We start from the raw sequence: 23,247 nt of genomic DNA on the forward strand, positions 1-23,247 counted from the left end.
GAGAGGAGGAGTTGGTGGTGCAGAGAGAGAGAGAGGAGGAGTGGGTGGTGCTGAGAGAGAGAGAGAGAGGAGGAGTTGGTGGTGCAGAGAGAGAGAGAGGAGGAGTTGGTGGTGCAGAGAGAGAGAGGAGGAGATGGAGGTGCAGATAGAGAGAGAGGATGAGATGGTGGTGCAGAGAGAGAGAGTGGAAGAGGGGGTGGTGCAGAGAGAGAGAGAGGTGGAGTTGGTGGTGCAGAGAGAGAGAGAGGAGGAGTTGGTGGTGCAGAGAGAGAGAGAGGAGGAGTTGGTGGTGCAGAGAGAGAGAGTAGGAGTTGGTGGTGCAGAGAGAGAGAGAGGAGGAGTTGGTGGTGCAGAGAGAGAGAGAGGAGGAGAGGGTGGTGGAGAGAGAGAGAGAGGAGGAGTGGGTGGTGCAGAGGGAGTGAAGGAGGAGGTGGTGGGTGTGAGAGAGAGAGAGAGTAGGTGTTGGTGGTGCAGAGAGAGAGAGAGAGGAGGAGTTGAGAGAGAGAGAGAGAGAGGAGTTGGTGGTGCAGAGAGAGAGAGAGAGGAGGAGTTGGTGGTGGAGAGAGAGAGAGAGGAGGAGTTGGTGGTGGAGAGAGAGAGGAGGAGTTGGTGGTGGAGAGAGAGAGGAGGAGTTGGTGGTGGAGAGAGAGAGGAGGAGTTGGTGGTGGAGAGAGAGGAGGAGGAGTTGGTGGTACAGAGAAAGAGAGAGGAGGAGTTGGTGGTACAGAGAGAGAGAGAGGAGGAGTTGGTGGTACAGAGAGAGAGAGAGAGGAGGAGTTGGTGGTGCAGAGAGAGAGAGGAGGAGTTGGTGGTGCAGAGAGAGAGAGAGAGGAGGAGTTGGTGGTGCAGAGAGAGAGAGAGGAGGAGTTGGTGGTGCAGAGAGAGAGAGAGAGGAGGAGTTGGTGGTGCAGAGAGAGAGAGAGAGGAGGAGTTGGTGGTGCAGAGAGAGAGAGAGAGGAGGAGTTGGTGGTGCAGAGAGAGAGAGAGAGGAGGAGTTGGTGGTGCAGAGAGAGAGAGAGAGGAGGAGTTGGTGGTGCAGAGAGAGAGAGAGAGGAGGAGTTGGTGGTGCAGAGAGAGAGAGAGGAGTTGGTGGTGCAGAGAGAGAGAGAGAGGAGGAGTTGGTGGTGCAGAGAGAGAGAGAGAGGAGGAGTTGGTGGTGCAGAGAGAGAGAGAGAGAGGAGGAGTTGGTGGTGCAGAGAGGGAGAGAGGAGTTGGTGGTACAGAGAGAGAGAGAGGGAGAGAGGAGTTGGTGGTGCAGAGAGAGAGAGAGGGAGAGAGGAGTTGGTGGTGCAGAGAGAGAGAGAGAGAGGAGTTGGTGGTGCAGAGAGAGAGAGAGGAGGAGTTGGTGGTGGAGAGAGAGAGGAGGAGTTGGTGGTGGAGAGAGAGAGGGAGGAGTTGGTGGTACAGAGAGAGAGAGAGGAGGAGTTGGTGGTACAGAGAGAGAGAGAGGAGGAGTTGGTGGTACAGAGAGAGAGAGAGGAGGAGTTGGTGGTACAGAGAGAGAGAGGAGGAGGAGTTGGTGGTACAGAGAGAGAGAGGAGGAGGAGTTGGTGGTGGTGCAGAGAGAGAGAGAGAGGAGGAGGAGTTGGTGGTGGTGCAGAGAGAGAGAGAGGAGGAGGAGTTGGTGGTGCAGAGAGAGAGAGAGAGGAGGAGGAGTTGGTGGTGGTGCAGAGAGAGAGAGGAGGAGGAGGAGTTGGTGGTGGTACAGAGAGAGGAGGAGGAGTTGGTGGTACAGAGAGAGAGAGGAGGAGGAGGAGTTGGAGAGACAGAGAGAGAGAGGAGGAGGAGGAGTTGTTGGTGCAGATAGAGAGAGAGGAGGAGTTGATGGTGCAGATAGAGAGAGAGGAGGAGTTGGTGGTGGTGCAGAGAGAGAGAGAGAGAGAGAGAGAGAGAGAGGAGTTGGTGCAGAGAGAGAGGAGGAGGTGGTGCAGAGAGAGAGGATGAGTTGGTGCAGAGAGAGAGGAGGAGTTGGTGCAGAGAGAGAGGAGTTGTTGGTGGTACAGAGAGAGAGGAGGAGTTGTTGGTGGTACAGAGAGAGAGGAGGAGGAGGAGTTGTTGGTGGTACAGAGAGAGAGGAGTTGTTGGTGGTACAGAGAGAGAGAGGAGGAGTTGGTGGTACAGAGAGAGAGAGGAGGAGTTGGTGGTGGAGAGAGAGAGAGGAGGAGTTGGTGGTGGAGAGAGAGAGAGGAGGAGTTGGTGGTGGAGAGAGAGAGGAGGAGTTGGTGGTGGAGAGAGAGAGAGAGAGGAGGAGGAGTTGGTGGTGGAGAGAGAGAGAGGAGGAGGAGGAGTTGGTGGTGGAGAGAGAGAGAGGAGGAGGAGGAGTTGGTGGTGGAGAGAGAGAGGAGGAGTTGGTGGTGGTGCAGAGAGAGAGAGAGAGAGGAGTTGGTGGTGGTGCAGAGAGAGAGAGAGAGAGAGGAGTTGGTGCAGAGAGAGAGGAGGAGGTGGTGCAGAGAGCGAGGAGGAGTTGGTGCAGAGAGAGAGGAGGAGTTGGTGGAGAGAGGGAGGAGGAGGAGGAGTTGGTGGTGGTGGAGAGAGAGAGGAGTTGGTGGTGGTGGAGAGAGAGGAGGAGGAGTTGGTGGTGGTGCAGAGAGAGAGGAGAGAGAGAGAGGAGGAGTTGGTGGTGGTGCAGAGAGAGAGAGGAGGAGTTGGTGGTGGTGCAGAGAGAGAGGAGGAGGAGTTGGTGGTGGTGCAGAGAGAGAGGAGGAGGAGTTGGTGGTGGTGCAGAGAGAGAGGAGGAGGAGTTGGTGGTGGTGCAGAGAGAGAGGAGGAGGAGTTGGTGGTGGTGCAGAGAGAGAGGAGGAGGAGTTGGTGGTGGTGCAGAGAGAGAGGAGGAGGAGTTGGTGGTGGTGCAGAGAGAGAGGAGGAGGAGTTGGTGGTGGTGCAGAGAGAGAGGAGGAGGAGTTGGTGGTGGTGCAGAGAGAGGAGGAGTTGGTGGTGGAGAGAGCGAGGAGGAGTTGGTGGTGGAGAGAGCGAGGAGGAGTTGGTGGTGGAGAGAGCGAGGAGGAGTTGGTGGTGGAGAGAGCGAGGAGGAGTTGGTGGTGGAGAGAGAGAGGAGGAGTTGGTGGTGGAGAGAGAGAGGAGGAGTTGGTGGTGGAGAGAGGGAGGAGGAGTTGGTGGTACAGAGGGGGGAGGAGTTGGTGGTTCAGAGAGAGAGGGGGAGGAGTTGGTACAGAGAGAGGGGGAGGAAGAGTTGGTGGTACAGAGAGAGAGGGGGAGGAAGAGTTGGTGGTACAGAGAGAGAGGGGGAGGAAGAGTTGGTGGTACAGAGAGAGAGGGGGAGGAAGAGTTGGTGGTACAGAGAGAGAGGGGGAGGAAGAGTTGGTGGTACAGAGAGAGAGGGGGAGGAGGAGTTGGTGGTACAGAGAGAGAGAGGAGGAGTTGGTGGTACAGAGGGAGAGAGGAGGAGGAGGAGTTGGTGGTACAGAGAGAGAGAGGAGGAGGAGGAGTTGGTGGTACAGAGAGAGAGAGGAGGGGGAGTTGGTGGTACAAAGAGAGAGAGGAGGAGGAGTTGTTGTTGGTGGTACAGAGAGAGAGGAGGAGGAGGAGTTGGGGTACAGCGAGAGAGGAGGAGGAGGAGTTGGTGGTACAGAGAGAGAGGAGGAGGAGGAGTTGGTGGTACAGAGAGAGAGAGGAGGGGGAGTTGGTGGTACAAAGAGAGAGAGGAGGAGTTGGTGGTACAAAGAGAGAGAGGAGGAGTTGGTGGTACAGAGAGAGAGGAGGAGGAGGAGTTGGTGGTAGAGAGAGGAGGAGGAGGAGTTGGTGGTAGAGAGAGAGAGAGAGAGGAGTTGGTGGTAGAGAGAGAGAGAGAGGAGGAGGAGGAGTTGGTGGTACAGAGAGAGAGGAGGAGGAGGAGTTGGTGGTACAGAGAGAGAGAGGAGGAGGAGGAGTTGGTGGTACAGAGAGAGAGGAGGAGGAGGAGTTGGTGGTACAGAGAGAGAGGAGGAGGAGGAGTTGGTGGTACAGAGAGAGAGGAGGAGTTGTTGGTGGTACAGAGAGAGAGGAGGAGGAGGAGTGGGTGGTAGAGAGAATGAAGAGGAGGAGGATGGGTGGTAGAGAGAATGAAGAGGAGGAGGAGTGGGTGGTAGAGAGAATGAAGAGGAGGAGGATGGGTGGTAGAGAGAATGAAGAGGAGGAGGAGTGGGTGGTACAGAGAGAGAGGAGGAGGAGGAGTTGGTGGTACAGAGAGAGAGGAGGAGGAGGAGTTGGTGGTACAGAGAGAGGGGGGGAGGAGTTGGTGGTAGAGAGGGGGAGGAGTTGGTGGTACAGAGAGAGGAGGAGGAGTTGGTGGTGCAGAGAGAGAGGGGGAGGAGTTGGTGGTACAGAGAGAGAGGGGGAGGAGTTGGTGGTACAGAGAGAGAGGGGGAGGAGTTGGTGGTACAGAGAGAGAGGGGGAGGAGTTGGTGGTACAGAGAGAGAGGGGGAGGAGTTGGTGGTACAGAGAGAGGAGGAGGAGTTGGTGGTGGTACAGACATAGAGAGGAGGAGTTGTTGATGGTACAGACAGACAGAGAGAGAGGAGGAGGAGTTGATGGTGGTACAGACAGACGGAGAGAGAAGGAGTTGGTGGTACAGAGAGGGGGAGGAGTTGGTACAGAGAGGGAGAGGATGTTGGTGGTACAGAGAGGGAGGAGGAGTTGGTGGTACAGAATTGTTGGTGGTGGAGGAAGGGAGACAGAAGTTGGTGGTGGTGGAGGAAGGGAGACAGAGAAGTTGGTGGTGGTGGAGGAGAGAGAGACAGGCAGGAGTTGGTGGTGGTGGAGGAGACAGACAGGAGTTGGAGGAGAGAGAGAGAGACAGACAGGAGTTGGAGGAGAGAGACAGACAGACAGGAGTTGGAGGAGAGAGACAGACAGACAGGAGTTGGAGGAGAGAGACAGACAGACAGGAGTTGGAGGAGAGAGACAGACAGACAGGAGTTGGAGGAGAGAGACAGACAGGAGTTGGAGGAGAGAGACAGACAGACAGGAGTTGGCGGTGGAGGAGAAAGACACAGGAGTTGGTGGTGGTGGAGGAGAAAGACAGACAGACAGGAGTTGGTGGTGGTGGAGGAGAGAGACACAGACAGGAGTTGGTGGTGGTGGAGGAGACACAGGAGTTGGTGGTGGTGGAGGAGAGACACAGACAGACAGGAGTTGGTGGTGGAGAAAGACGGACAGACAGACTGGAGTTGGTGGTGGTGGAGAAAGACGGACAGACAGGAGTTGGTGGTGGAGAAAGACGGACAGGAGTTGGGAGGAATTGGTGATTGAGGATCTGAGGAAGAGCTAGTATTTGGGTGAGGAGTTGATGTATGGAGAGGTGTTAGTGGTAGAAGAGGAATGGAGAGTGGTGGAAAAGTATGGGGCCATGATCCAGGTTTGAGAACTATAACGGGGAGGAGTGGGGAAATGTTAGCTAAATTGGGGGTGAAGGAGTACTTTCAGGGTGTGTTGAGGGAGGGAGTTCCTGCTAGTCGGTTATGGGGATGGGCCCCTGGAGTTTGAACGTGGTGAGACCCTCGCCACGGGAAGGAACTTCACCTGTCAAAGCAGAAGTGGTTTCGGACAGACATAAAGGAAATGAAGGCTTCCAGTTTGGCGTTGCTCAGTCTAAGCCCTAAGGTGAGTATTGTGATTGGTATTTCTGAAATTTGAAACTAACAATGTCATAGAATGATGACACTTATCTCTATGTTCACTAGGTGCAATGCAGACATTTCATTAGTTAGTTAAAAAAAAAAACAATATTTAGGTAACATTTAAGAACCGATCTGATGCCTGTTCCCCTTTTTCAGCCACCTCATGGGAATGGAGTTGTAAAGCACTGCTGTTCCGTTGCCCTGCAAACTACTATCTCCTCCAGCTGGCAGATCATTTGGTCCTTGTAAACACCTGCCTGCCCTATCCTTCTCGTCACATAGGACAAGGAACCTTTGCATTGATCAAGGTAGGTCTGGAAAATGTGAATACACGCATAGCAAGGCCTCTGTCATGATAGGCATTTAGATATTGTGGATTCATTATAAGCATTCACATCAGAAAGAAGTTTTGGAAGAAAGTGTGGCTCTTTATTACTTTGAACTTTATGAAAACAAGAAATCCAGGTTGAACAAAATTAGGAAAGTAACAGAACGATTGAAAATGGGGGGGGGGGGGACATTGCAACTTTTTTCCAGCCATTGCTTGTTAAATACAGAAGTTTCAATCTTTTTCAGTCACCTGGGTTGCAGTTGATCAGCTCATCCTTTGGAACATGGAAATGGTTTTCTCGAGCTGCCACCAGGGAGAAAGTAGTTATTGCACTAGTACAAATTTCTTAGACTTATAAAGGTAGATCCTGCAAGTTTCACACAGGGAAACTGGAGCCCTCTGACTGTCACTGGTACTTGAACCTACCTTAAACTCTGAATTGTTTGTGCTTTGTTAGAGAAGCATCATTTGTTTGTTCTAGTTACCTAGAAAGGTAGAATTGATGGATTGTGGGCATAGAATGAAACCATCTGTGTTACAGAAGAGGGTGTTGAGATATTGGTACTTTCAGGTAGTTGTCATTGGTCTAAGACAAAGAAATTTTAAGTGGAAGTAAAATAAATGTTGCTTCAATAATTTGAACTTGGTACATAATATATGATGCATGGAAAGGAGGGGGGAGGGAGTGTAAATATTTTGACACAGCCTAAAGATATTTCTCCCCTTCTTGCTGCGTGAGTGGACAGAGGGGGGGGGGTCGCCAATTGAATAACTGTTTTACTGTGGATGCGCTGTCTTCCTGTATTGCTTCTGACCCAAGGCAGTGGACGAGATGCAGGGATGACCAGTCATCCCGGAGGAGACTAGAAGCAGGAGGGAGGTGGGTTATGTGGGGATTAAATTTGTATTTGATTTGACTTGGTTACCTCACCTGCAATGGGGGGCCCTTGGTATATGTATGTACATACCAATTTGTATCTTCATAAATAGTTGTAATATGAGTTTGTTTCATTCCATTTACACCCTTGCAAAAACTTGCTACAGCTATTCCAAGTTGTTGGGTCTTGGAGCTACGAGCTTGAAGCTAGGAGTGTCCTGACGAGCGGGGCTGATCGGTGGTCATGCCCGTTAACGGACACGTTTGATGGACAAACTGTCAAATTGCCCGAGTGCTCGTCGAGCGAAATCACTAAGACTGGGCCCGATAGCTGGAGCTTCGAACCTGCCAGACGAAGTTAATATCGTGAACCCGTAGCAGCAGGCTTCCCTCCCACATCCCACTTTTGTCTTTTTCTTTAGACACCAAGCAATTATCATGTACAAAGTCTTCATGACAATGCTAGGCCCCATGCTTGTACCGCACTCCACACGCTATTGACATCGTCGATCGTGTGGACAACATTCACCGGCTGAATTTGCTCGCTAACCGCACTGCCCAACAGACTGCAATGAAGCTGGGACCCAACAACCCCAGTTGAACAAATACCAGTTAGGTCGGATGCGGAAAAAGATATGAATAAAATGTAAAAATATACAAGTAATGTATATGCAAGTAAATTAAATGGCAATTACAGCTTCTAACTGAATCGTAGAGCTGTACTACATTGCACTGCCTCTGTAGGAAGTTAATTCCATTTACCGACTACACGGTCGGCAAAGTTGTTTCAGCCCACTTGCAAATTTAATTTACTTGACACCATAATTTCTAGTCGGATTAGCATTGTGTGAAAATTCAGTCACTTGATGTAGATTCCCTTTAGCTCAGCATTTAAAGAATGGAAAACTGGAGAATTAGTTAATTTGTAATCGTTTACTGAAGAGCCACAGCTGCCACGGGCAAATTTGTTACAGATCGTAAATATGTGAAACCCCAAGAGTAACCATAATTGCAATAGAATGGCAATGATCATGTCACCACTGTGCATGAAAATGATATTCACACAATCGATTTGCTAGATTTATACCAGATGCAATTAAATTATGGTGGACAGCAGCGTGCAATATCATCAGACCTGTTTTGCTGAACACAACTGCCACTTTTGAAAAGTAAACAACACGTTTGTCACAAAGTTATTGCATTTTTATGTAGGTATTCTGGTTTCTACTTTGGTGCAGTTCTTTGTCCCATGTGACCACGCACCCCTTCTTGTTACTGTTCTTGTTCAATCATGTTCCTGTTCCTCTTATTAGTGTTACTATTCTTGTTCCTACTGTAAGGCCAAGGATTTAATTGGGTATGCCAAGTTTCATATTCCTAACTTAAAAAATAAGACCGTTTTAAGTAATTCCTGACGTCCGCCACAAGGCAAGATGTTAGTTCCTGTTGTGGCCACCAGGGCGCACTGACAGCTTGCCTCCATATCCCAAAATGTTCACCTAGGTTTAGTGTGTCAAGTTTCATGCTTTTAACCCAAAAATGCACGAAATGGCTCTGGGACTGGTCGACATGACGTCATTACGGTAAATCGCGTCCCGATGATATATAGAATTCCTTTGAGTGTAGTCACTCAAAAGTATCGGTTGGTGATTGTGGGCGTTCGTGGGAGTGGAATGAAACACAATCGGTATTCCTGTACCGTTGGTAGTCGTGACAGTTGCGCCCCCGTAAATACGTGGTGTAGAATAAGCATTTAATGCGTGAAGGTGTGACAAGACTGAAAGTAATTATATTTGCACCAATAATTGTTAACGTGTTATTGTTACTGAAAACACACACACACACACACACACACGCACATACTCACACTGTACACACACACACACAAACACTCACACACTCACTCACTCACTCACTCACTCTCTCTCGTGGCGCAGTTAGTAGAGTTCCCAGCTGCTATTTCAGCGGTCCGGGTTCGAATCCCGCCCAGGGCTGAAATAATTTCAGTATCACTGCGCTGCGGGTTGTTACTCCAACTCTCGTGGGCGGGGAGTTGGGTGTGTGTGTGCGTGTAAGGTCACAGCATCACCCATAGATCGGTCATATATGAGCTCTCTTCCGGGAGGGAAATCGCTGTCGATCACGAGTACAGCACGCGATCCAAGACCACGGTGAATACACACACACACCTGAACCCCCTTAACTGTGAATGGAACACTAGAACTCATCTAATATATCATGGGGCAAGAGGTGACGACGAACAGCCGCTAATGCTCCTGAGGTAACAAATGTCTAACAAGCGGATATATGAGGCAGTCGTGCTGGAGTGAGGCGCAGTCAGTTGGTAGTATGACTCCCTTTCTGTCTACCGCTACTTATCTACCACATACAGAGTTTGTTCAAAATAAATAAACCACATTTCTTATTTTCTTTTCATCATATAACAGATCCCGTCTTCTGTTGAGAAAGCATCATTATCAATAAGAATATATCACTGCTCCGGAAGTGTCTCGCTTTATCACCTTTTCCGCTGTGCCTCATTGGCATGTTTAGTCTAATAGCCAAACTGCACTTGCTACCTCTGATGGTTTCTGTCTTTTGAACAATGTGTCAGAGTTTAGCGTTTACTTACGTCCATTTCCGTACGATTTTTTACCGATACTTTTTTAGTGACTGTACATATCTAACAATTCTGTTCTGCTTATTTTATACAGTAAAGCATGCCCATTAACAAAAAAAAAATACAAAGAATTAATATGTACATGTCAAAATAGCATTATGATTGGAAAAGAAAAACAATGAACTTTTCGCAACTATTTTATCTCCAATAATTCACCAAAGTTTCTAGCCTGAGGGATAATATTCCGATATGTGAAGACGAAATGAAAATTAATTTCTAAGACAGTGGCGGATCCAGGATAAAAATTTGGGGGGGGGGGGCTAACCTGAATTCCTTCCTCTGAGTAGTCTGATGTATCAGAAGTCTGAGGTATACTTAACTTAATGATGTTTTTCAGATTTTTCTGTATTTTAGACATATATAATAGATGTATATTCGTTTTATATTGTTACACGTTTGTGCTAGTCAGTGATAAGGCACTGGCACGCGTATACCGTATTTTCCGGCTTAAAATGCGCATCGGGTTATAATGCGCACCCATGCACTACGTTATCTCAGTACACAGATAGCGCGCACCGGCGTATAACGCGCATGCTAGGAAAAGTCACTGGTGGCTAAAGCTCGTGAACTGCATGTATGCGACTCCTGCTTGCGTTGGTTCATTGTTTTGTGGGAAATTTGAGCCATGAAAAGTTTATTGAATACAAAATGTACATGAAAAATTTCGGATTTTTACAGAAAATTTTTAATTTACTATCCTGAGGGAATAATTCATCTTACAAGTTTTTATCACCGTGTACAAGTTTTTATCGCCATGCAGTAACTATGTTTCGGTTCATAAGTGTCTTTACTGAAGTGACGTTTAGTTTAACAAACTCTCGCAAGAGGGTATTTAGTGTAGGCTAGATTGGCAATAGAACTGTCAATCTCGGCCCTGATCTCGCATATTCCGGGTGAGCTAAAACGGCCAACGTTCATGATGTTGGTACCAGTGCTGTTTTACGGATCCAAAATATTTGCATAGACTACGATAATTAATGTTAGTAAAAATAAACCAATGAAATAACGGCGATTAATTACTTAGTATCATGTGAACGAGGTTACATGGAGAAGTATTTTTCATTGGCTAGAGCCACCGCTGGGAAATCTGTTGATTTGTCACTAAATTAAGTGTCAGTTTAGGCATCAATCAGGACACAACTAAGAAAAAGTCGGAACTACATGTACCGGTATATGACTCATGTTGTGCGTTGGTCCCTTATTACTTTGTAGCTTAAATAGTTTGTAGGAAATATGATCTAAAAAAAGTTTATTGAAAGTAAAATATACAGAAAAATTTCGGGATTTTTACAGAAAATGTTCATTTTATATCTTAAGGAAATAATTCGTCTTTACCATTTTTTTTAATACTGAAACAAACTACAAACTGCTTCGTTTTAGCTTTGAACCTGCAATAACAGTGGTGAAATAGGACAGTCTCTCATCGAGGTGACGTTTAGTTAATATAACTCCCGAAAGAGGGTGTTGTAGTCACGTGTTTGACATGAGTTTATGAACGGCCGCAACGGAATTTGTACTATACCTAAAGTGAAGCAACAAAGCCAACATAAAAATTCAAACTAGGATGCTGTGAACATGGGCAAATATCATGAATATTGATCATGTTTCATGGTGTTTAGGCCTATTTAAACATGAAAAATAAGATTCGATAGATACCTACCTATACCAAATATTTACATGGCCCATGGTGGCGTATTCTTTCATATCACCATAGCTGTTCTTCTTGTTCTCACGGAACGTCACAGAGAAGTGTGCCGTCCCGACTTTGTGACGGCCAACATCGTCACGTTGTTGTGAAAAAAAATTACACACACAGCCGCAGAATTTTTATCGTAGGCTATAATGCGCACCCCCCATGTTTTATCGTAGGCTATAATGCGCACCCCCCATGTTTAGGCCCTTACAACGGAAAAAAGTCGCGCACTATACGCCGGAAAATACGGTACCTTTGGGTTATTAAACAATTGCAAGAGATATTATAAACGAATAAGTAATAGTTTACCTGCTTACTCAAGTAGATGCTTACACCTCAACGGTTAACTGCAACTGTGCATTATACTTGTCACCACAATGATTTCGCCAATTGTTTGATAACTACATTTAATGAAGAAATTACTAAATTAACGACTAAAATAACATCAAGAAGAAAGATACCAATCAAACCTTGGATAACAAATAACTTATTGAAATGCATCAATTTAAAAAATAAACTTTATAAAAAATACATTAAGTGCAACTCTGAACTTAATAAACACAATTTTATCAGATATCGTAATGTTCTCAACTCATCAATTAAATCGGCTCGTAAGCAATACTATCTCAAAAAACTTGAAGAAAATTCATCGGTTCCGAAGAAACTCTGGTCAATACTTCTTGAAGTAATTAATAAAAAGAGAAGTAATAATACTCCCAATTTGTTTATTCACAATAACAGGCAGGTAACTGACAACCATGAGATCGCTGACATGTTTAATAACTTTTTCTGTTCAATTGGTAGTTTATTGGCTGATAAGCTGCCAAATGACCCAGGAAACCCACTTCAATATATAACTCCAGTCTCATCACAATTTAGTCTAATAAAACCATCAACTCACGATATTTTGTGTAATATAAATAATCTTAAAAATAAGTCCAATGGCTATGATTGCCTTAATACAAAGATCCTTAAAATTGCTGCTCCCAAAATTATTCATTTACTCATGCATTTAATAACTTTGTGCTTTCAACAGAGTTGCTTTCCTAATGTCCTAAAAATTGCTGTAGTACACCCGAGAGGGACTTGGGAGTTCTGGTGAGTCCGGACCTTAAAACCAAGAAGCAGTGCATTAGCGCCAGAAATAAAGCTAACTGACCATTAGGCTTCATTGCTAGGACGGTAACGATTAGAAGTTTAGAGGTAATTATTAAACTCTAGCGATAGTTAGACCCATCCTTGACTATGCAGTACAGTTTTGGTCTCCGTCCTACAGAATGGACATAAATTCACTAGAATCAGTACAGAGAAGAATGACCAAAATGATACAAGGACTCGGAAATTTGCCTTACGAAGAGAGGCTTAGGCACCTAAACTTACACTCTCTGGAAAGACGCAGAGTGCGGGGTGATCTAATAGAAGTGTTCAAGTGGATCAAAGGCTATAACAAGGGTGATGCAAACAAGGTCATCATAATAAAACAACAGGGCAGGACTCGCAGTAATGGGTGTAAACTGGACAAATTTAGATTTAAGAAGGAAATAGGCAAGAATTGGTTTACTAATAGGGTGGTCGATGAATGGAATAAACTTAGTAACCAAGTAGTAAGCGCTGAAACTATCAGTTGTTTTAAAAAACGATTAGACAACTTTATGGATGGGGATGACAGGTGGTGATGGATACGGAGCTGCCTAGTGTAGGCCTTATGGTCTTTTGCAGTCTCCTTTATTCTTATGTTCTTATAAAGATGGGCCCACATCAAACATATCAAATTTTCGTCCGATTTCGATCCTTCCGGTATTGTCTAAAGTACTTGAAACCATTATTCTTGAGAAATTTGTAGATTACCTCGAGTACCATGGGATCATTTTCGACAATCAATTTGGATTCCGTGAAAAACACTCAACATATATGCCTGTTGCTCTCTTACATGAATATATTGCAACTCGACTATCTAATAAAAAATATGTGCCGTAGTTTTTCTAGACATTAAAAAGGCTTTTGACACAGTTGTATTCTATTGATGAAAATGGCTGAGTACGGAATAAGAGACTTTGAACTTCAGATGTTTCAGTCATATTTATCTAATCGTAATCAAGTTGTCTTATTTAACGGTGTTAAATCGAGATTAATGGGTGTAAGTATAGGGGTACCTCAAGGTAGTATTCTAGGTCCTATTTTGTTTTTGATTTACATTAACGATATCTATAAAGCCTGTGGTATTCCTGAATACTTACTGGTTGCAGATGATACTTCTTGATTGATTGCTTCAACTTGATTGCTTCAACAACACAAAACAGTCATATAGGTGACAATACAGGTATGTTAAACGGCCAACGAACGTGGTCTATCTCCTTTCTATCCCTTTTCAGTGCAACAGAGACACAACCCTGGCAACCCTACAACACGCGCAATACAAAAACAGATAAATGGAATTAAACAAATGCCAAACACAGCACAATTCCGCCCAAATACCGCACACATGCTGTCAGTTTATTTAACCCCCGGACCTGGCAAAACATCAGAAAGTACTAAAATCGATTAAATGACATCCTTACAATGATTCATGGAAGAACAAATTTGGGGGGGGCTTCAGCCCCCTCAGCCCCCCCCCCCTGGATCCGCGCCTGTTCTAAGATACAGTGTAATGAAAATAACATAATGCATATAATATGCTACACGAAAAATAACGCAAAAATACACTTAATAATTATCAAAAAGGGTGTTCAGTTTGATCAAAATTAATAAATAAATATTTAAATAATACTGATCGCTTTTATCAATCTATGTCTCCAACTTTTGGCATAACATCCCATGGATAGAATCTTTGGTTACTGATGATAAAAAAAAAAAATAATGTACAATTAATCACTGTCAAAGTAACGACAACTTACCTGGTTTGTCGCTCGTAAATCTCATTTTGTTCCAGAGTGCCTTCTGACCCTGATTGGCTGGACGATCTTTTCAGATTTCATCACAAAAGCCACATTTCCTCATTATCCTTACAAAACTAGTAGTCATATTCTTCTTCGAATATTTGCTCCCTCACTGCATTGTCTTGTCTCAAAAGATAGAGCCTTTGGGATTTTTTTTATTTTTTTATTTATCTATTTTTAGTTCTCGAATGCACTACAAGAAAGCGACTTCATCGACTTGGACAGATGAAGTCAAAAACATATCCTTGGCTTTCTGGAACAACCTGCAAGAAAACATATGTGTATATTCAATATAAGTTGGAATATATGTGCATATTTCCAATAAAATTTTTTTTTATATATTTACAATAACAGAACATTGTCGTTGTATTTCTTCCTGTACGTGATTTCTGTTGTGATGGTTAGCGGCGAACTCTAAGCTTTCATCCGGAGGATAATTACTGTCGATCACAAGTCTAGCACGTGGTATGAAACAACAATGACTTATATATAAATCACATGTAGACAGAAGTAAATACTGCAAATGACTACTGAAAAATTAAAACGTTCTTTCTATTGCACCGTTTGCTGGCAGAGCACTAGAACTGGATATTTCATTATTTGAAGGACTATATAGATGCCTGATAAGCTCAGTTGAGCGTATCAGGCCCAGAAGTGTGGGTATCAATTTAATCTCTAAAATGTCGACAATATGATCACTCGGGCGACGTCGCGTCGTCTGTGTACAGGTCCACATTTGACGAAGAAAACTTTAGTCGCTTATTAATTTTATATTGGCAATATATAAGTAGATATTTAGACACATTAGGCAGCATTTACAAAATATAATGTAAAGGGATTGATGTAACATAGATCAATTTTTCGTAATTAAGAAAAACTCATAAAACGATAAAGCTCATACATAACAAACCTTTTAACCTGTCTGTCAGCTTTTCAAACTTTAGATAAACTCGCCTCTCTACCGAAGCCTACCAACGAGTGAACTAATGCTTGGGTCTCCTTCTATTTCGCTGTCTTAGATAAGTATCTGCCAAGGTAATAGCGGGTTATGATTTTAGTAATACGAACCCCGAGTTGTGCCCGTCCCGGCTTTACCGGGTGTATGTGTGTGTGTGTATTTACCTAGTTGTATTTTACGGGAAGGGGAGCTATGCTCGTGGTGTCCCGTCTTCATATCTCATTTTATCTAAACTGTTTTTAAATTCATGTATTGTTTTTGCACACACCACTTTCTCATCTAACTTGTTCCAAATGTCTATTACTCTGTGAGGAAAGCTGTTCTTTTTCAGATCTCTTCTATAGCTGTCTTTCTTGATTTTCTTTCCGTGTCCTCTTGTATTTCTATCATCCCATTTTATCAGATCCTCTCTATCAATAGTTTCTATGCCTTTCATGATTCTGTAAATAGTTATCAAATCTCCTCTCTCTCTTCTTTGCTCTAATGTCTGTAGCTCAAGTTTTGCTAGTCTCTCTTCATATGATAGTTTTGAGAGAGTTGGTGCCAATTTTGTAATTGCTCTTTGTATTCTTTCAAGTTTTGTTATACATTTTTTTGTACTTTGTGACCACATCGTTGCTGTATATTCCAATCTTGGTCTTATCAGAGTGATTAGTATTTTCTTCACCATTTCTTCATCCAGGTATGTAAATGCCACTTTGATTGTTCTTATCAAATTATGAGTTTCTCCAAAAATCTTGTTTATATGTTTCTCAGGTGACATATTATTCATAATAATGACTTCCAGGTCCTTCTCATTTTTTTTTCTTTCTTCTCCTAGTTTATATGATCCTATTATTCTTTTTTCTTTTTCCAAATTCCATTATACTCCACGTCTAAGTATTGAACTCCATCTCCCACTTCCTACTCCATTCCCATACTTTATTGAGATCACTCTGTAGTGACTCACAATCTTCTTCATTGTTCACTTTTTTTTAATAGTTTTGCATCATCTGCAAAGAAGCGCATATAACTTTCAATTTCTTCATTCATATCATTAATACATATAGCAAATATTATTGGGGCCAGAACTGTTCCTTGTGGAACACCATTTATTACTTCATCCCAATTAGAGTGTTTGTCTCTTATCACTACTCTCATTTTTCTTTCTTGCAAAAAGTCTTCCATCAATTTAAGCAGTTTGCCCTGTATTCCTCCTTCAGTTTCTAATTTCTTAAGCAACTTCTTATGTGGTACTTTGTCAAAAGCTTTTTTTTAGGTCTAGAAATGCACAATCAGCCCATCCATCTCTTTCTTGTATTATATCTATTAGCCTTGAATAGAAACATACTAAATTGGTGACGCATGATCGTCCTTGTCTGAATCTAAATTGCCTTGGATTTAGCACATTGTTTTTTTCTAAATATTTTACCCATCTACTTTTGATAATTCTTTCACAAATTTTTGCTATTGTACTTGTTAGAGAGACTGGTCTATAGTTGGTAGGGTGTTCTTTATTTCCCCCTTTATATATAGGTACTATATTTGTTTTTTCCAATCTTCTAGAACTTTTCCTTCTTTCAAGGAACTGTTTATTATGCTATGCATTTTGTCTGCCAGTTCATTCCTGCATTCTTTCAAAATCCAGTTTGCTATTTCATCTGGTCCATGCGATTTTCTGACATGAAGATTACTCAAGTGTTTCATTATTTCATTCTTTGTTACTTCTATTTCTTTCATAGGGGGAACTTTCTCCTCCCATTCGATCTCTCCAGGTTGTATGTTCTCCCTTGTAAACACCGATTTAAAATGCTTGTTCATAATTTCTGCCATTTCTATTTCCTCTGTGTATTCAACTCCTCCTTGTCTTAATTTCTCTAATTCTTGTTTGTTTTTCAGTTTGTTTACAAATCTGTAAAATAGTTTTGGTTGATCTTTACATTTTTCTATAACATCTTTTTCATATTTTCTCTTTTCCTCTCTGCACACTAGTACATATTCATTTCTATAACAAGTATATATTTTCCATTTTTCAGGTCTTTTGTATCTCTTCCATTTGGTCCAAGCTTTATCTCTTTTGTTTTTTTAACTTCCTACAACTTTTGTTGTACCAGCACTTTACATATTCTTTTTCTTGCTTTTGTCTTGGGACATGCTTTTCCACTCCTCTTTTTTTTTTATAAACTTTTGTCAAAATATTCCCTTTCTCTTCCACTGTTGTTTCCTCTTTGTATATTCTTTCACAGTTTTCTTTTTGAAAAAAATCTCTTATTTTATATAAAAAAAAAATCATACATCATTCTTCCTCTTCTATATTGTTCATTTCTTTTCATGAATTTTTCCTCATTTAGTTCCAGTTCAATCAATTTGTGGTCACTTTTACTTATTGGTGTCTTATATTCAATATTGTCCACTATTTCAGGTTCTGGTGTGATTATTAGGTCTAGTCTCGATGGTTCTTCATTTCTATACCTAGTGTTCTCTTGAATCCAATGTGTCATTGTATGGTGTGTGTGTGTGTGTGTGTGTGTGTGTGTGTGTGTGTGTGTGTGTGTGTGTGTGTGTGTGTGTGTGTGTGTGTGTGTGTGTGTTGGCTTCGCCTTGAGCGGCCTTCGGCGGCTTGCTGCTCATCGTTCATTAATTTAACATTCTATTCAACAAAATAACATATTTCCCTCATTCTGTAACACGGTAAACAATTCGTGACATCATGTCGCCATTTCTTCTGATTGGCTGGTCTTCAGTCGTGATGTCATGTCGCCTTTTCTTCTGATTGGCTGGTCCTCAGTCTTTATGTTATGTCTCTTCTGATTGGCTCATCTTCAGTTGTGACGCCATGGAACATTTTCAGATTTCGATTACTTATACAAACTATTATTTTTATATAATCTCTCTCTCTCTCTCTCTCTCTCTCTCTATATATATATATATATATATATATATATATATAATATATATATATATATATAATATATATATACATACATATATGATGGATAGTTATGATACGACTATATCATAAGTTCGGTAGAAAATATAAGTAAACCAATTAAAAAAAAATGAATTGAATTGATAACTCGTATACAAATACAATTCCATCAAATTCATTTTAAAATGTCGAGATAATTTAATATATAGTCGTCAGTCAAGAAACGACAACAAAAACTTTTCACGCTTTGTTCTTGAATTTTCTTCATAACAAATTGTTGATAATAGTCTACAAAATAGAATCATGGAACTTAGCAATATTGAAAGAACTATATTCTGCAAATTGTACCGAAATCTAAAAGATTTAAGAATATTTTATATAAACCATTCCAACGAAATTTAACAGAAAAGTAGATGATTACAATATGGCAGATTATTCAGGCAGTGGTACTGAAATATGATAAATAAATTTATTAACTGAAATCGACATATTCTAAATTCTAAAAAAAAAAAAAAATGAGAAAGCACTTGTTTCATTACGCAGTTGCGTAGCGTTCGATAATTTCAAAATAAATTTTCAAAATAGGATATTGATTTCAAGGTAAACTTTCTCAGCACCACGTGTAAGTCTTTTTCACACGCTGATAAGGAGGCATCAAAAGCCTGATAATATACACAATCGAATCTAGTTATCTATCTATATACTATTAGGCTTCTTCGCCATTATAAGGGAGGTAACTAAGTCAAAGCCACTCCACTCCCCTCCACCACCCTCTCTTCTCTCTTATCTTAGCTTCTCATGGATAACGGGTCATCCCTATCTCCTGCCCTCTACCCAGGTCAGAGGCAATGCAGCAAGACACAGCACATCCACAGCAGGGCTACTTTACTTAATCGGCGACACCCATTCCCCGTCCCCTCGTGCAGAAAATAGAGAAGACGGGGAGAAATCCCTTCAGGTTGCATCCAAATATCATTCATACACAACTATTCTCTACTCACCCCTATCTCCTGCCTTCTCTCTTCCTTGCTCAACTGACATTCCCCTCTTGTTCAACGCCAATTTCACCCCATCCATCCATCACATCGGTCGCTCCCTCAAGTTCACTCCATTCATCTCTGCCTTCCACGCCTCTTTTACCAATTCTTTCTTCTCTCATTCTTTCCATGTGTCCAAACCATCTCTATACTCTTTCATCTGCCCCATCCGCCATCTCCTTTTCCACCTCCGCCATCCCCCTAACTCCTCGTTTCTCACTCTATCCAACCTAGTAATGCCTAGTAATCTCAATTACATTTAAACTTGACCTCTCTTAAATTCTAAGTCTCTTTCCCATACAAAGCCGTCGGCGTATTCAACCTTTCATATCATATTCTCTTTGTATCCATTCCCTGATACCTATTTCTCCTGACACTCTTCAATCTCTGAAGATGTTTAATAATGATATTATTATTATTACTATTAATAATAATAATAATAATAATAATAATAATAATAATAATAATAATAATAATACATACATACATATACCAAGGCTTTTTCCCCCTTACAAGGGAGGTAGCCAAAAAGGAAAAGGCATAAATCATTCCCACCCATTCCATCCCTGAATACACTCCACACCCTTCCACCCTCCCTCTTATCTTAGCACCTCCTGGATGACGGATCATCCCTGCACCTTGTCCACTGCCCCGGGTCAGAAGCAGTGTCGCAAGACACAGCACATCCACAGCAAGGCCGCTTCATTACATCGGCGACCTCCCCCCTCTCCGTCCCCCCATGCATAAAAGGAGAAGACGGGGAGAAATCCCTTCGGGCTGCGTCAAAATTTGCTCACACATACTACCTCACCCCCACCGCCCCGCCCATTCCACCTCATGCATCACAAACTCATCCATATACAACCATTCTCCATTCACCCCTGTCTTCTGTCCTCTCCCGTCCTTCCTCAACAGACATTCCCCTCTTCCCCAAAGCACCCTTCACCCCATCCATCCACCTCATCCTAGGACGTCCCCTCATGTTCACTCCCTCTACATCTGCCTTCCATACCTCTTTTACTAATCTTTCTTCACTCATTCTTTCCATGTGTCCAAACCATCCTAATACTTTTTCATTAACCCTATCTCCCAACTCCCTTTCCACCCCTGTTCTCCTCCTCACCTCATTTCTCACTCTATCCAGCCTAGTAACCCCCATCATACTTCTCAGACACCTCATCTCAAACACATTCAAACTCCTTCTCTCTTCCTCTCTTATGTTCCATGTTTCTGCCCCATACAGTGCTGTTGGCACAATCACTCCTTCATACAGTCTCCTCTTAGCATCCATTCCCAAATGTCTATTCCTCATTACACACTTCAATCCACCAAGGCATTTACTCGCTTCTCTCAACCTACATTCTACCCCTACCTTCACTCCACCTTTTCCTGCCATATTTGCACCCAAGTATCTAAAACTATCCACTTCCTCCAGTCGCTCTCCCTTAATGCTCACTTCCAGTCTACTGCCACTTTCACCCCTTGTACATCTCATCACCTTACTTTTACCCACATTTATCTTTAGCTTTCTTTTATCTTCTAATAATAATAATAATACTGATAATAATAATAATAATAATAAAAGTGCAACTATTATTGCTAATAGTATTAATAATGATAATGATGATGATAATAATAATAATGATAATAACAATAGTGATAATAATGATAATAATAATGATAATAATAATAATAATAATAACAATTATGATAATGATAATAATAATAATAGTAAAATAATAATAATAATAATAATACATATGCCAACGTCTTTTCCCCCTTACAAGGGAGGTAGCCAAAAAACAAAACCATAAAAATCCATTCCTACCCATTCCATCCCCACATACTCCACTCCCATTCACCCCCTCTCCCTCCCTCCCACCCTCTTGGCTTCCCGTGGATGACGTGTCATCCCTGCATCTCGCCCACTGTCCTGGGTCACAAGCAATGCAGCAAGACACAGCACATCCACAGCAAGGCCGATTCATTTAATCGGCGACCCCCCACCCTCTCCGCCCCCTCATTCAGAAAAATAGAAGGCGTGGAGAAATCCCTTTGGGCTGCGTCAAAATATAATTCACACATACACCCACGCCCTTCCATCTCCCATGCATCTCCGCATTATCCATACACAACCATTCTTCACTCACCCCTATCTGCTGCCTTCTCCCTTCCTTCTTCAACAGACATTCCCCTGTTTCCCAGTGCTCCTTTTACCTCATCCATCCATCTCATCCTTGGTTGCCCCCTCATGTTCACTCCTTTCACCTCTGCCTTCCACACCTTTTACTAATCTTTTTTCACTCGTTATTTCCATGTGTCCAAACCATCCCGATATTCTTTCATCAACCCTATCTCTCAACTCCCTTTCTACCCTCGCTTTCCTCCTCACCTCTTCGTTTTTCACTCTATCCAGCCTAGCAACCACTATCATACTTCTCAGGCACCTCATCTCAAACACATTCAAACTCTTCTCTTCCTCTTATGTTCCACGTTTCTGTCCCATATTGTGCTGTCGGTACAATCACTCCATACAATCTCCTCTTAGGATCCTTCCCCTAAGTGTCCATTTCTCATTACAGTTTTTAATCCCCCAATGCATTTACTTGCTTCTCTCAATCTACATTCTACTTCCACCTCCACTCCTCCATTTCCCGCCACATTCGCACCCAAGTATCTAAAGCTATCCACTTCCTCCAGTTTATCTCCCTCAATACTCACTTCCAATTTGCTGCCACATTCTCCCCTTGTACATCTTATCACCTTACTTTTACCCACATTTATCTTCAACTTCCTTTATTCACACACCTTCCCAAACTCTGTCACTAACTTCCTTAATCCCTCCTTTGATCCTGCCACGAGCGCAATGACGTCAGCAAACAACAACTGGCTTATCTCCAACTTTTCTCCATTTTCTTTAACAGCCTCTAACCCCCGGCCCTTGCGTTTACCTCTCGCACCACCCCATCCATGTATAAATTGAACAGCCAAGGCGACATAACACGTCCCTGGCGAAGTCCCACCTTTACCTCAAACCACTCACTCTCTCCATTTCTAATTCTAACACAGGCTCTACTACTCTCGTAAAAACTCTTGACTGCTCTTAACAGCTTTCCTCCTATCCCATATATCAACAATACCTCCCATAGTGCCTTCCTGTCCACTCTGTCATAAGCCTTTTCCAAATCCGTAAAGCCCCCCTAAAAAAAAAAAAAAAAAAAATCTTAAAGCTTTCTCACATATCTGCCATACCACAAAAATCTAATCCATGGAACCCCTATCTGTCCTAAGCCCACACTGTTCCTCACCAATTACTCCTGTTCTTCTCCTGATCCTCTCAAACAAAAACCTACCATAAGCCTTCCCAACTACACTCAACAAACTGTTCCCTCCGAAACTACTACGCTCACACTTGTCCCCTTTCCCTTGCAAAGTGGAACTGTACAGGCACTCCTCCAGTCCTCCGGAATAATAATGACAATAATAATAATAATTAATAATAATAATAATAATAATAATAATAATGATAATTAATAATAATGATGATAATGATAATAATGATAATGATAATGATAATGATAATAATGATTGATAATGATAATGATAATAATAATGATAATAATAATGATAATAATAATGATAATAATAATGATAATAATAATAATAATGATAATAGTAATAATAATAATTATTATCATTATAATAATAATGATAAGGATAACAATATCATTATTATTATTATTATTACTATTAATAATAACTACAACAATAACAATAATAAGGATAATATTAATAATAACATTGATAATAATAACAATAACTTCTATCGTCTACCCGTCCTGCTGTCCTTACACTTCTCCTTTATCAGTCGTATGATTCATCTTCGGTACGGCATTGTCTTCAAGGATATGGCATCGTTGATTGTTATTGTTGGCACAATGCTCCGACTTCAAGGCCAACAGATGACGTAATGTCGCCCATATGCTTATGAAACGCGTCTGACGAATACGAGTAATCATTCGCAATATTATCATCTGCAAGTGTTTGTTTTCGTCTGGAGTATTGACACGTGACCCGGACCGCTTGTGCGCGCGCGCGCGTGTGCGTAGTTCACCATGGTCTTGGTTCATGTGCTCAACTCGTAATCAATAGTTTTGACTCTCCCGGATGAGATCTCAGATGGTCAGATCTGTGGTTAATGCTGTGATCAC

General features: G+C 42.4%; 1 protein-coding gene across 4 annotated transcripts in view; it reads right to left on the bottom strand.

Annotated features, from left to right (window-relative positions):
• LOC143028604 (uncharacterized) overlaps nt 1–23,247 on the bottom strand; it is a 76,201-nt gene that overhangs the window by 48,032 nt on the left and 4,922 nt on the right. For 2 of the 4 annotated variants that reach the window (XM_076190948.1, XM_076190947.1), the window contains exon 2: nt 14,092–14,396. The exons of 1 other annotated variant lie outside the window; for it this stretch is intronic. In XM_076190948.1, the coding sequence (XP_076047063.1) occupies nt 14,092–14,116 (25 nt within the window). In that variant the 5' untranslated portion in view covers nt 14,117–14,396. Of the gene's footprint in view, nt 1–13,434; nt 13,597–14,091; nt 14,397–23,247 lie in introns of all 4 variants that reach the window. One more of the 4 variants, XM_076190949.1, reaches the window with a different exon arrangement.

The sequence above is a fragment of the Oratosquilla oratoria genome, chromosome 9, assembly GCF_046742065.1.
Source record: "Oratosquilla oratoria isolate Oo_2021 chromosome 9, ASM4674206v1, whole genome shotgun sequence".
In the NCBI taxonomy this organism is placed as follows: Eukaryota; Metazoa; Arthropoda; class Malacostraca; order Stomatopoda; family Squillidae; genus Oratosquilla; species Oratosquilla oratoria.